The sequence below is a fragment of the Melospiza georgiana genome, chromosome 2, assembly GCF_028018845.1.
Source record: "Melospiza georgiana isolate bMelGeo1 chromosome 2, bMelGeo1.pri, whole genome shotgun sequence".
NCBI classification, from domain to species: Eukaryota; Metazoa; Chordata; class Aves; order Passeriformes; family Passerellidae; genus Melospiza; species Melospiza georgiana.
This window is the reverse complement of record NC_080431.1, coordinates 53,068,838-53,082,357: the sequence shown is the minus strand read 5'-3', so window position 1 is coordinate 53,082,357 and position 13,520 is coordinate 53,068,838. Positions and strand designations below refer to the sequence as shown.

The 13,520-nt window shown below is 48.2% G+C and overlaps 2 protein-coding genes and 2 non-coding genes across 4 annotated transcripts in view; 3 read left to right on the top strand and 1 right to left on the bottom strand.

Moving 5' to 3' along the window:
* SLC25A30 (solute carrier family 25 member 30) overlaps positions 1–5,924 on the bottom strand; it is a 32,979-nt gene extending 27,055 nt beyond the window's left edge. The window contains exon 1 of the mRNA XM_058045674.1: positions 5,820–5,924. The gene's annotated coding sequence lies outside the window, so the exon portion shown is untranslated. The remainder of the gene's footprint in view (positions 1–5,819) is intronic.
* Positions 5,925–6,215: 291 nt separating this feature from the next.
* On the top strand, positions 6,216–11,370 carry TPT1 (tumor protein, translationally-controlled 1). The gene is made up of 6 exons (XM_058018678.1): positions 6,216–6,323; positions 6,571–6,644; positions 7,292–7,482; positions 8,214–8,319; positions 9,631–9,747; positions 11,145–11,370. Exons 1-6 carry the CDS (start codon positions 6,296–6,298, stop codon positions 11,145–11,147), a joined length of 519 nt encoding a protein of 172 aa, XP_057874661.1. The 5' UTR covers positions 6,216–6,295; the 3' UTR covers positions 11,148–11,370.
* LOC131080767 (small nucleolar RNA SNORA31) lies at positions 10,949–11,078 on the top strand. The gene has a single exon (XR_009114200.1). It is a non-coding gene; the product is annotated as a small nucleolar RNA SNORA31 (small nucleolar RNA).
* A 663-nt stretch (positions 11,371–12,033) lies between the features above and the next one.
* LOC131080768 (small nucleolar RNA SNORA31) lies at positions 12,034–12,169 on the top strand. The gene has a single exon (XR_009114201.1). It is a non-coding gene; the product is annotated as a small nucleolar RNA SNORA31 (small nucleolar RNA).
* Positions 12,170–13,520: the final 1,351 nt, after the last annotated feature.

Sequence of the window (13,520 nt, the reverse complement as noted above, 5' to 3'; positions counted from 1 at the left end):
AAAGTCTCATACTGTCACAATCATATTCCTAAAGTCTCATACCTTCTCAGCAATGCTTCTTGGGGGCAGTTCTTCACAGCTCTGACTCCTTCTGCTTGTTACGCCTTCTCCATCAGGGCTCCTTCCAGGTTCTCCCTGACTGGTCAAGCCCAGCCCTTGTTATCCCAGTTATCTTCATTAGCTACAGCTGCAGCCCAATTAAGGACATCACAGCTGCAGCCCATCAAGAACAACTGGGGCTTATCAGGGCAAGGCCTATATACAGATATTCAAATACAATACAGATATTTTACTAGGACTCCTACTATAGATCCCTGCTTACCCTTGCCTCAGGTTTGGCATGGAAGGAGCCCTTTCTGCAGCATACCTCTAACCTAAGTCAAAGGATTGTACCACACTGTATTTAACCAGGACTAAAATAGGGACTCACTAGGATTAAGACTCTGGGCACTGCAGAACGTGAATGCTTCTCCTTCTGTGTGCACGTGATTTCCATACAGACCCATCTTGCCATGCAGGGAAACATTCTTCTCATAATGTCCCTTTTCCAAACCCTCTTGTTTATTCTGAATAGGGATTTGTGGATATTAATTTTACCCTGATTGTGTAACCACCCTAAACAGGTATAAATGACAGCACATAGTTCATATAAGAATCACTTGGTTATGAATAGGGTTAAAAAGAACCTAGAGGCAGGCAGAATCAGCCATTATTTGTGTCAACAATGACAGATCTAACATGCTTTCTGATCTCCCATGAGCAGGTTTCTAGCTTATTCCCAAAAACCTGCCAGGACAGAGAACTAGGTAGACAGCCTATTCTTTGCTTCTCTGGCTGTACTGGAAAGCATTTCCCATGGCTAATCTAAATCTTCCTCACAGCAAAACAAACTAACTCATTTTCCTTCTACTCATTCCCTCTGCTCTTGTGAACCCTTGCTGATCAGTCCATAGCTTTTTCAAAGTGTGCTGTTAAAGCTGGAGTCAGTGCTCCAGGAAATACCAGCACCACCAAACAGAGCTCAGCCCCTCACGTCTACAACAGCACAAGTCTCTTACACATAACATCATCACTTAGCTACTCCAATATTGTGTGGCCTTCTCTCAGAACAGGTGAAAATAGACATTAGGATTATTGGTTTTTCCCACTGAAAGGCTGGTCAAGCATCAGAACAGGCTGCACAGGGATGTTGTTGAGTCACCATCTGTGGAAGTATTTAAAAGGCAAGCAGATGTGGCACTCAGGGACATGGATTAGTGGTGGACTTGGCAGTGCTGGGTTAATGACTGGACACAATGATCTCAGAGGCCGTTTTGAAATTAGATGTTTCTATGATTCTGGTTCAGCTTTGGATCCACCAGTATCCCAGATCTTTTCTGTAGAACTGCTGCCCAGTTCTCTGTCCTGTGTCCATGGCTGATCATTTCTGCTCTGTATTTGTGAACATGACATCAGAGCACCCACGTGGAGCACATCATCATCTCAGCATTCCCTGGCATTTGCCAGCAGCAGAAGCCTACAACAAGCAGAGGACCAGGGCCATGATCAGGCAGCACTTCCCCTATGCACTCTTTCAGTTTCTAGTAATGTGTGGCTCAGAGCTTGTTTAAATGTTATGCTGCACCTTTGTGTTCAAAAGCCTTTGGTAGGTTTTCCTTTTAGCAAATGTTTGACTGCTCATTGATGGGCTGGCCTTGTCCAGATGCCTTCTAACAATTCAGGCCACTTGTCCAATGTGTCAAAATCCCTTTTTAATTCCAGTTTTAATCTCCAATACACTGGTGGTCCTTCCCAATGTAATGTTACTGCCACTTTAACGAATGCACTCTCTATTCCATCATTGAGCACATCAGTGGGACACACTGGCACAGAGGTGCAGACATTTCCACCACAGCCCTTTCAGTCACCTGGATGTTTCTATGGTTAGGGAGTATGAAATTGCGGGTGGGCAGCACCTTGCTTCATAGTTGTGAACTTGGGAATCGCAGTCCTGTTTTTCCTAAAAACGCAGCAGCCGCAGTGCGGGCTGACAGCCTCACTCCGCCCGGAGCAGGGTCTGGGCGAGCAGTGCCGCAGGTAAAAGGGGTTTGTGGCTGCGCAGCGACCTCTGTGTGTGTTGGCAGAAGTGCAGCGGCCACCGAGAGGAACGGTAAGTACTGAAAATGCCAAGGTAAGAACACGAACACCTGCGTTTGTTGTGAGTGTTAGAGGGGTTGTTGCTCAGCCAAACACCTTCCTTGTATTCTAAAAATGATGCCTTTGTCTGGGATACCTTAATCTATCTAGTCCAACCTAATATGGTCTATCATTTGTGAATAGATCTGAGCTGATAAGCTACACTAATGATCAAAGCTCAGCTCTTTCAAATATTAATCTTGGGATCTGGGATTCTGGCTTAGTACACTGCCAATGTAAATCTAAATTATGAATTTTGGCTCGAGATCCAAAACAGTCGAAGGATTGCCAAGCATTGGAAGACTGACTATATTCATAACATAAACTCACCTGAAAGAATCAAACTGATGGTCTGGCTTTGTAAGATCAATTCCCAATTAATAAGCAGAGGTAACAAATAGGGATCAAATCTTTATTGCCTGGAAATGCCCTGGAGAAACAACTTGAAGCGAACCAGTTAAAAGCTACAGTTTCCATCTGTGTGTGTTGGAGAAGGGGCTACAAAGTCACAGCTCCTTGTTTCAGTCCTAAATTCCAGACAGATTTGTGAAGACATGAGTTGATCATGTGCATCCTCTCTCCCAAAGCCTTTGTGCTGGGAGATGCACTGGGGAAGGGGGCACTGGGCACAGACTGTCCTGCCAGCCTCTCTGCAGCACCAGGGCTTGCTCAGTCCTTTAATCCTCATTTTTTCCAATTTCTTTCTACCAGCAGATATAGATGTGTACTTAGGATCCTCTCCCCCACACCTGGCAAATGACGTAAAACATCATCACTTTTATGTGACTTTCACAGCCTTTTACAAAGAACACACTGGTGCCACCCCTTATGTCATAGCCCCGTACCACCTCTCTTCCTCCAGCCTCACCTCTGCTTTATTTCCACTGATTGCACCCTGCAGGAGACATAGGCTGAAGGCAGGATCCCCTCCCTTTTCTTACAGCTCATGGGAGTTGCCACAAGGGCCGAAAATGGACTGTTTATTTGGGGACAGAATGGTGCAGGATCAGCTGTCATCTGGCACTCTAACCCAAGACACAATCAGTTGAGCACAGCCATATCCACACAATATTGATGGAAGCAATACTGCAGTAATTCACAACTGTCTGAGGTGTGGCTTTCCATGGGAAAGGCTTCTTGTGACACTCTGCAGACATCTGCCTAGAAAATCCTCCTCAGATACTGTTAGAAGACTCCTCTATAAACCCACAGGATTCCATCAGTCCTTCAGGATTTACACAACACAAAAGGCGAGGTGCACTATCAGGAAAACTTCTCACATCATTTTGGTTGTCAATCGGCACCTAAAAAGGTGGAGGGAGGGACCACATTTTTAACGTGTCACTCTGAAACGTGAATCCAACTCTGGCTGGATGTGAGAAGCGCTTGAAGAGGCTGCCTGGACAGAAAGCAGGTGAGGAACACTAAGGTTTTCTCAAATGGATTCTGAAAAAAAAGGGGGGGGGGGAAAAGCACTTTCAAATCTATTTCAAATTCACAAAGTATCAGCACATAACATAATTCAGTGTTTATATGGGATCACAGGAAAATTTCAGCACTGATACCTCAGCGAAGCCTATGCCAATTAAAACACTGCTAACTTCAACTTGATACTGATTTAACTTAACTCCACATCAAACACTCCTGGTGTTCACACAGGAGCCTTGACCCATTTAGCAGATGCATTTTTAAATGACATCTCACATTTTACACCTGCAACTCCTAATACAGACCTACAGGCAAGGCAGAGCAACCTGAAGGTCCCTTTACCATCACACTGTGCTAGAGGCTTTCTACCCTGACTTCAGCAAATTGAGTCAACTGATGAATTTGTAAGATGTTTCTGGACTACTGCAGAAATATCCTTTTTTCTAGAATGGTCTCTTGAAAATAAAACCAAATTGAAGCACACCTACTAACTGGATGTTTTTAGCTGCATATTACACTATGTAGAAGGAGGCAAATGTTCTCCTGTCACTCAACATACTGCTAAAGATGTAAGTTGCTCTTTTTTTATTGTGGTTTGTAAAAAGAGGGGCTATCTTTTATCAGGCCAGATGTCACTGAGGAAAAGAAAAAAAAAAAGCAGGAAAAGCTTTTGGGAAGAAGCCCCTTCTTCAGGCCTGAAATAGCAGCAGTAGTCTTGAAGGTGAAAACCAGCAGAGAACGACTTGTAAATTTAATTAGATTATGTAAGAAGCTAGACCATCTTAAAAAAAAGGGCACTGATATCTGGAGCATAGGAAGGAAGAGCAGGGAAGGAGGAGATAAAAAGGGACCTCCACTGGCACACACAAGGAAAGCAATGAGCAATTCACTGCCTAAGGAAGGCGAGGGACAGGGAATTGTGTCCTGTGCCCTGATGTCTCTGCCAAGTCCAGGACCATTAGCAGCATTAAGAGTTTCAGGTCCCATGATGTCTTTTGAAGGTATTTTATCAATGTCTCTTAAGAATCGGAGTTCAAGTGAGGTCTAGATTTGTTTCAGCTTGACAGGCTGCTGCAGAAAAGTAAGTCCAAAGGGGGAAAAAGAGGTCTAGGCATAACTGCCCTTCTGTCTTTTATCTCGACCCTGACTACTGGGCTAAATCTCACTTATCCTTATAAGAAAAATAATAAAAATATACCTGTCCCAGGCAGCCCTTTCACGAGGCATAAGCAGCGCCTCTGAACATCCCCAACTCAATTTCCCTGAGGGAGTGATAACAGGAAGAATTCCATAGCTTCGTACTTATTTCCCCATAAATGTTTTCAAAACATCACTTATTTGGAGGAGATCCAGTACCCAGAATGAGTTTCTGTGTCCCTGTGTCACAGCCCTTGCAAGGTCCAGAGCCCCTCAGCAGCGTGTGGGGATGGCAGCGAGGAGGCAGCAGCTGGAAGTGGCCAGGACAGCTCACAGAGACACAGCCCTGTCAGGCTGCCCATGGAGGGGACACCCTGGCTGTGATGGCACACGGGCAGCAGTGCTTCCCCGGGGGGCTTGGGAAAAGCTGGGTGCACTTCTCCTTGGAAAGTCAGTGTGTGGATTTACCAGGCTGCCTGTGTTAAACTGGAGGCTAGTTTGGAACATGGGGGTGCAAAGACACTTCCTAATACAAGACGAGGAAAAGAGAGTGGATATACATAATTGCCTCCCTGAAAAAAAAAAAAAAAAAGAGGAAAAAGAAAGGATGCATAGGTGTGCCCAAAAGCTGTACCATCTTGCACCAACTGGCAAAAGAAAGTGAAAATGTGATTGCCCCAGCTCAGTGACTCTGAGTAATGACAGAAGAGCCAGTGATCACACCTCTCGGACACCTCATAGGAAGTTAGACAAAAAGAAATGTGTTACTGAGAGCTTAAAAGATTAGGAGCAAGAGGAAAATTGGTGTTGAAACCCCTGAAATGCAAGCACGGGCAATGAGGGAGAGGCACCAGCCCTGCTCTGGCCCGGGGCAGGTCTGGTTGCTCTCCAGAGGTCCCTGCCAGCCCTGCCCCTCTGACTCAGGAGGGATGAAACCCCGCTCGCCGTTTGGCAGGTGAATCGGAGCACAGCCCCGGCACACAGAGGGCCAGCCCTGTCCTGGGGTGCATCAGGCACAGCACGGCCAGCCGGGCAAGGGAGGGGATTGTCCCGCTCTGCTCTGAGCTGGGGCGGCTCACCTCGAGTGCTGGACGCCACAATGTAAGGAAGACATGGAGCTATTACAGCGTCCAAAGGAGAGCAGTGACGATGGTGAAGGGCCCTGAGGGGAAGCCGTGTGAGGTCGCTGGGTGAGTTGATCCTGCAGAGGCGGAGGGGAGGCCTCGGCGCACTGACAGGTGCGGGTGCGGGTGCCGGTACTGGTGCCCGCTGTGCCCGCTGTGCCCGCTGTGCCCGCTGTGGCGCTGCCCCGGCCCGCGCGCCGGGAACCCCGCGCTCGCGCCCCCCTCGCGCGGCGGTTCCGGACGCGGCCGCGCGGGGGCGCCGCTGGCGGAGGGGCGGGGCGGCGCGCAGTGCGCGTGCGCGGTGACGCGCGGGGCCGTGCCCGCTATATGAGCCCCGGCAGGCGCTGACTCGGCCCTTTCCGCCCCGCTCCCGCCCCGCGCCCGGGTCGCTGCGCTGAGACCCCGCGCCCCCGCCGCCCCCCGCCGCCGCCATGATCATCTACCGGGACTGCATCAGCCGTAAGGCCGCGGAGGGGGGGGCGGCGCGGCCGGGAGGGGCGGCCGGGCCGGCACTCGGAGCGGGGGGGGGGGAAGCGCGGCCCGGGCCCGAGCGCTGGGCCCGGCGGTGCCGGCGCGCATGTGCGGGGCTGGGCCGGGGCGGGGGGGCGCGGAGCCCGGGGGCGGGAGCGATGGGGGAAAGTGGTGGGTGCCGGGAGGCGGAGGCTGACGCGGCTGGGTGTGTATGTGCGTTTCTCTGTCCCTGCAGAGGATGAGATGTTCTCGGACATCTACAAGATCCGGGAGGTGGCGGACGGCCTGTGCCTGGAAGTGGAGGGGAAGGTGAGTGCCCGCCCGCCCCGAAGGAGGGAGGGAGGAAGGGTTGCCGCGGTGACTCACGGCCGGTGGGGAGGGGGGGCGGCCTCCCTGCGAAGAGCCCGAGCAGGGAAAGAGAGAAGACTCACCTTGGCCCAGTGCCCCGTGCTGCCGTAGATGGTGCCTGAGAGAGCCCGAGTCAGCCAGGCTGGAGTGTAATGGAGATTCGGTTGTGCACCGTGCGGGAGTCGTGCTTGGGAGTCATAGAATCATAGAACGCTTTGGGTTGGAACGCACCTTGGAGATCATCTAGTTCCAGCCTCCTTGCCATAGGCAAGGACGCCGTCCACTAGACCAGGTTGCTCAAAGCCCCATCCAGCCTGGCCTTGAACAGTTCCAAAGGTGGGGCATCCACGGGTTCCCTGGGGAACCTTTGCTAGTGCCTCCCACGTAAAGACTTTCTATCCAATATCTAATCTAAACCTACTGTCTTTCAATTTTAACCCGTTCCCTCTTTTCCTGTCACTGGGAGATTAGTGCTCAAGCTGCAGCCAGGTTCCTTGCACTGAACTGTGTCTCGAGTTGTGCCCTGCTGTCAGGTCATAGGAGTGTAAGAGCGGTAGTGCTAAGGTTTTTTGCAGAGCCGTTAAGTTTTTTGATGTCTCTAAATCTAGATGGTCACCAGGACAGAGGGTCAAATTGATGACTCTCTAATTGGTGGCAATGCCTCTGCTGAAGGTCCTGAGGGAGATGGAACAGAAGCCACGGTCATAACTGGTGTTGACATAGTAATTAACCACCACCTTCAGGAGACCAGCTTCACAAAAGAATCCTACAAGAAGTACATCAAGGATTACATGAAAGCGTAAGTGTTGGTAGGCCTTTCCTTTCAGTTGGACTGCAGGGGTTTTGTGTGCTTGAGATTGTAAAAACAGCATTGGATTTATTCCTATCAGGTGTTCATTCTGATACAGGTGTGAAACTGGCTGTGAACTTCAGTAATGTCTTAATGCTTGGCAGAACTGGGGCTCTAAAGAATGGGGGATGGAATATCTGTGTTTATTTTGGCTGAGGTAGAGGAACTGATCGTGTGCTTTGGATCTTATTTGTAGCTTTGCTGTTTTCTATATCTCCATGCCAGACCTTCATTTGGAGGAACTGAGGTGGTAAAGAAAAGCTTCTGAAGCTTTTCTAGAGTGACAGTGTAAACAGCTAAAAACCGTGTGTGAATGGGTCTTTTTGCTAGTTCATGGTGTAACAGCTGTTGGTTGGTGTTCAGTGGGGTTAATACTGAAAGTGAAAAAGCTTTGTGATGTGGGTGATATTCCTGGTGCTGTGGAAAGGGCTTGCTGATTTTTGCCTATCACTGGCCTGGTTGTAAAATAACCTTGGTAGGAGTGGCAGGTACTGTTCTGTGATTTCACTTTAAAAAACTAAGTTAAAATTTGGGGGATTTGAGAGGAAGTGGGTGGAAAGGCAGCAAAATCTAAGTTTGACAGGTAGCTGGGTCAACCCTTTCTGCTATGGCATCCTGCCAGACAATGAAGATATTAAGCTAGAACATGTTTTCAGAGCATTTTTTCTTTGTCCTTCCAGAATCAAAGCCAGACTTGAGGAACACAAGCCAGAGAGAGTAAAGCCTTTCATGACCGGGGCTGCAGAACAAATCAAACACATCCTTGCCAACTTCAAAAACTACCAGGTAAGTTATGTCTCCTTACAGCAGTATTGATAAGCTGTGATTGGTTCATCTGCTGAACAGCTTGTTGAGAATGTTGATGGCTCCTGTTGTGGGGATGCTAACTTGACAGTCTTTGAGAGTAATAGTGGCCCTGAGAGTCAGGGAGGAGAAACAGCCAGAGACTGTTAGCTGTTTGGTGGTCTCATTTCAGCTGGTAATGCTTGTAGTTAGCTACATTTGTTATTATGGTGATTCAGGGACTGTGCAGTTAGACCTGGAAGTCTAACTTTGGCCCCTGCTGTCTCTTGCTCTGTTCATAGCAGCAAGGTAAAATTATTGAATCACAGAAGGTGTTGGGTTCCAATTCCATCATCGAGTTCCAATTCCCTGCCATGGACAGGGATGCCTTCCACTAGACCCAGTAGCTCAGAGTCCCTCCCATCCAGCCTGGCCTCAAACACTGCCAGGGATGGGGCATGCACAGCTTCTCTGGTCAGTCTGTGCCAGTGTCTCACCAGTGCCACAGTGAAGAATTTCTTCCTAATATATAATCTAAATCTGTCCTCTTTAGAGTTTCAAAGTCATTTCCTGTTGTCCTATTGCCATGTGCCCCTGTCAAAGTCCCTTTCCAGACTTTTTGTAGTCCCTTTTGCATACTGGGTGCTGTAAGGTCTCCCTGGAGCCTCTAGGGGTGAACAGCCCCAACTTCCTCAGTCTGTCCTTATAGGAGAGGTGCTCCAGGCCTCTGACCATCTCAGTGGCCTACCTAGGCTTGGTCCAGCAGATCCACATCCTTCTTGTGTTGGGATCCCAGCTCCAGAGCTGGATGCAGCACTCTGGGTGAGGGCTTAGCAGAGCAGAGGAACAAAATCATGTCCCTTGACCTGCTGGTCACTCCTCTTTGGATGTCTGGGTTTCTGGGCTGCAAGCTCACAGTGCTGGGTTACACAGACTTGTCCCCCAACATCCCAGGTCTTTCTCCTGAGAGCTGCTGTCAATCCATTCCCAAGCCCTGCATGTATTTGGGCTTGGGCTTGCCCTGACCCAGGTATAGGGCATTGCACTTGGTTTGTTGAACATCACAAGGTTCCCATGGAGCCACCTCTCCAGCCTGTCAAGGTCCCTCTGGACAGCATCCCTTTCTTCTGGTGTATCAGCCATGGTAGCACAAAGATTGACAAGCTGCAGAGAAGGAAAATCCCTGTGGCTGGTCAGGGAGACTTTTAAACTGAGCTTGGTGATGTTGCATTGCTTATACAAAAGTATTGTATAAAAAGGCATTTTCTCCTGGCATTAGCCAATTAAATGTCTTAGAGACACATTCCTCTGAAGTTCTTTGTAGGGGAGAACATGAATCCAGATGGAATGGTGGCTCTCCTGGATTTCCGTGAGGATGGTGTGACCCCATATATGATTTTCTTTAAGGACGGCTTAGAAATCGAGAAATGTGTAAGTACTGAACTGGGTTAATGTGCCCAAGTACATGGTGAGCTCCTTCATCTTTTGTTCTCCTGTATCCCTGTTGAACAGTAGCTGCCAGTTTGAAAACTTTAAGTATTGTGCAAGTACAGCCTGATTGGTGCTTTAATATTATACAAAATGCCTGAAACTTTGAGTACTATTCAGTTGTACTAAAAGGGGATGTATATCACTGCTGTGATTCATGGTGACTTATGGCCAAGAAATGCAGAAGGGATGGCCCTGGTGAGATGTGTGTAATTGGGAATGGGTTTAAACCATTAGATTAAAGAGCAGGTCCTCTGAAATGGAGCACTTCTACTTTGGATCTCTTTTCTGGGAGTTAACTGTGAAGTACCTTGCATGGTCATATTCTGTCTTCTTTCACTTAATCTGATGCCCTTATACAAGAACTGTCAGTATAAATATTGCCCTAAATTTGGGAACACAGTATTACTTGACCAGGTACTTAACCTTTTTTCTATCTGGAATCTCCCAACTACCTGAGCTCCTGTGGTCTGCTCCTATGGTCTGGAATGTGGTTACCCACAAGATAGTATTTGGATCTCAACACTCGCGGGTTTTTGGTTTGCTTGGACACCTGTGGAATTCACTGCAGTGTGGGACCAACAGTTGCCTTGCCCATTGTGGACTTGTGAAGTCTGTATATAGACAGCTAAATTTATCTGTAAAGCCTCTGACAGGCTTTCTGGTATGCAAGTCATGTAGAGATGAGCCAGATTCTGGTGTGCAGCAGTAGCCCAATTAAAGGAACACTTCAGTTGGCCAGACAGACACAGCACCTCCCACAGCCTGATGAGGGGGGATGTCTGTTCTGGTCCTGGAACAGGTGATCACCTGCAGGGCACTTCCTGGGAGCAGAAGCTTCTGTGCATCTTCTCTATGGGGGCACACCTTTTGGATGTGTTGTTTGGATAACTCCACCTACTTCAAGGTGGAGTACAAGAACAGTAGCAAGGTGTTCCCATGTGCAGTAAAACCTGCTTCAGCTTCTTGGTGCGGCTTTCTTCAGAGACAGCTGGGTACATTGTAAGCTCTGGTACTTGTTTAGGATGTGCTTCAGGGGAAACATGAACCTTGGTGTGTCAAGCAGGAAGAGTGAATGAGTGCTCAGCCTGGCTTGTTTAGCAGCTGGTGGGTGCCAGTTGCTCTGTACAATTGTAAAAATGATCAGCATCCTCTGATAGACCATGAGCACTTTTCCTGTTGCTCCCTGGTTTGCACTAAGATGCAAAAATAACTTCCTTGCGCTTTCTGCCTGCCTGACTGTGGCAGCCCAGATTGAATTAGGGAATACACAAACAAGTTACAGAAATTTGCTGATAATGTCAAGACCTTTAACTAACACTTGCTTACTCTTGTTTCAGTAACAAATCATACAGTATGGTTTTGGATCACTTGTCTTCATAGCTGGCTGCTGTTTCTTCTTCATCGGCACAACACCAGGAATCAGCAATGTCTAACTGGACTGATGTCATCTTGAGCTTTATTCACTTATTTTGACCCTGATTTGGAGTGGAGGCATTGTTTAAAAAAAAAAACAAAAAAACATCTATCATGTAGGTTGTCTAAAATAAAACTCATTTAAACCCATTCTAGGTGATGTCTTTTGGTCTGATGTGTCTCTCAAGGTGACTTGAAGGAGAGGTTGCACCATGGATTGATGCTGCCAGTAGCACAGCTGGTGCTAGAGCAATACAACTGGACTGTTTCCAGACAGATTTCACAGTTTGCCTGTGGTACTGGAGTGCAAAAGCAGGTTGATATCAATAAGGCAAAGTCCAAGAAATGCCATAATGGAATGGACCACCATATTTTGTGATTTTGCAGAGTCTTATGTCTGGAAGAGATAAGAAATTAGTAACAAAAACATCCCAGAATGGAATATGTGCTACTCAAGCTGAGTGCTGGCGCTGAACTGCTTTGTCAGACAAGAGCACTTGAGCTTCTCTTGAGCTATAGGAGGTCTCCAAGATCAAGGCAGGAGGCTGAATGGGAATACTGGGGAGAGAAGGTGAAATGGCTCAGTTTTCCAACACAGCTTGGCTGTGGTACTTTGAATTTGACAGCTGTTGGGGAGCATATGAACTAGAATTCAGTCAAGTTGCAGGATTTGTGGTTTTTCTGTACTTGGCCTCTTGGAGAGCGATGTTGGGATGGCCTAGCTCTGCCCTAGATATCCTCCAAACCAGGTGTATGCCTGTATTTGGGACTTACCTGAGTAAGTTATGTTCCTGCTGTGTTCCATGTTCGGGAATGCATCTGTTTGACAGACCTGGAGCAAACACTGTTGCTTCTCAGGTTCTCTTTTGAGATGCAACAGTAACAGGTTCCTTGCGCTTTCTGCCTGTCTGACCCGGTGGCAGTTTGGATTGAATAAAGGAACACAAATCCTTCCAGATCCAGAGCCCCACCTGGATCAAGGGGATGTGTGTTGTTGCTGACCCTGTTCCTGAGCAGGGATGTTGCCTTGGACTGCTAATCATTAACTTTTCCTGCTGCAGTGATGGCAGAGGCATAGAAGGCTAAGGTGCCTGAAAGGGGAGGGCATGGCTGTTTATCTCCTTTGGGGTTTTCACATCTTTGCTGTCTTGTGTCAATTTTTGGCCCCTGGTGCTGCAGGGTGGAGGTGGAAGGGGGTTCTGCAGGGGTGAGATAGATGTGGCAGAAGGCTGGGAGGAGTGAGAGACTGGAGGAGGGAGTGGAGCCTGCCCTAGTTATCTCCCAGGTTCCTGTCTGGTTAAATAAACCCTATTTTAGTTCTGTGGGAATGTTATATATATGGATTTTTAATTTTTTTTTTGTTTGTTTTTTAAGCTTTTTCAGTAAAGGATTTTGAGTCAGTTGTAGTGGATGAGGTACAATTTTGGTGTAGCCTGCTTCACCCATTGAGGCTGGGAGGCAAGTTCAAAGCCTAGATAAAGCCACTGAGGCAGCTTGTGCTTTTTCTTGCAGAGGATGTGTTTAATGAGGCCAGGTGAGGATGTTCTGTCCCCTTTCCTGATGCATCTTCATTAAAAATGAGAACATTAAAAGAGAGGGAGAGCCAACAGTGCTCAGTTGAGTAAAGTTAGTGTGGGCAGGGCAGTGCTGGTATGCCTGTGCTGCCCCTCATAGCCCTGGCTCCCACTTCCTGTGAGTCAATGTTTAAAATTCTGGAGCTGATATGTGGGAGTGGAAATGACTCCTCCCCCCGCCGGCTGGTCCTGCCAAGGCTGGGAGCCCTGGGCAGCAGCCTGGAGCAAATTGCCACGTGGCACCTGTGTACAGATGGAGAGCTGCTTTGAAAAGCAGGTGCTTCAAAGCACAATGAACACAGCCTTGCTGCTTGGTTGAATGGCAAATTGTGTGTCATCCTGTCTGCACTCCAGGCTCATTGGGGTATTTAATTGCTGTGTGCAAACATTCCTAACTAGGGAATCCTGTGCTCCAAGCAGGTGTGCTCTTCTGCATGACAAGCCTCTGGTGGGAAGGCTTTCAGCTTGCTGTAAGAAGTGCCAGTTCAGAGGCTCTGGAGTTTTGGGGTTTTGTTTGTTTCTTCAGTGAGCTGCAAGGGAAATGTTCTTGCTGGGCTCACTGCACTTCCCAAACATGCATTGCTGCCTTCAGTTTCTCAGGATAAGCCTTGCTGCTCTGCAGCATCACGTCTGTCAGATGCACCAGGGAGGGTGTGGCAGGGAAGGACTGCGGCAGTGCCAAGTGCTTGTCGCAGCTGCACTGCTGTGGTAGCTGCCTGCCGTGCA

Coding starts and splice junctions, on each gene's coding strand:
- TPT1 (XM_058018678.1), top strand. CDS start 6,296: ATGATCATCTACCGGGACTGCATCAGCC. Junction 6,324..6,570: donor CTACCGGGACTGCATCAGCC/GTAAGGCCGCGG, acceptor CTGTCCCTGCAG/AGGATGAGATGTTCTCGGAC. Junction 6,645..7,291: donor GCCTGGAAGTGGAGGGGAAG/GTGAGTGCCCGC, acceptor CTCTAAATCTAG/ATGGTCACCAGGACAGAGGG.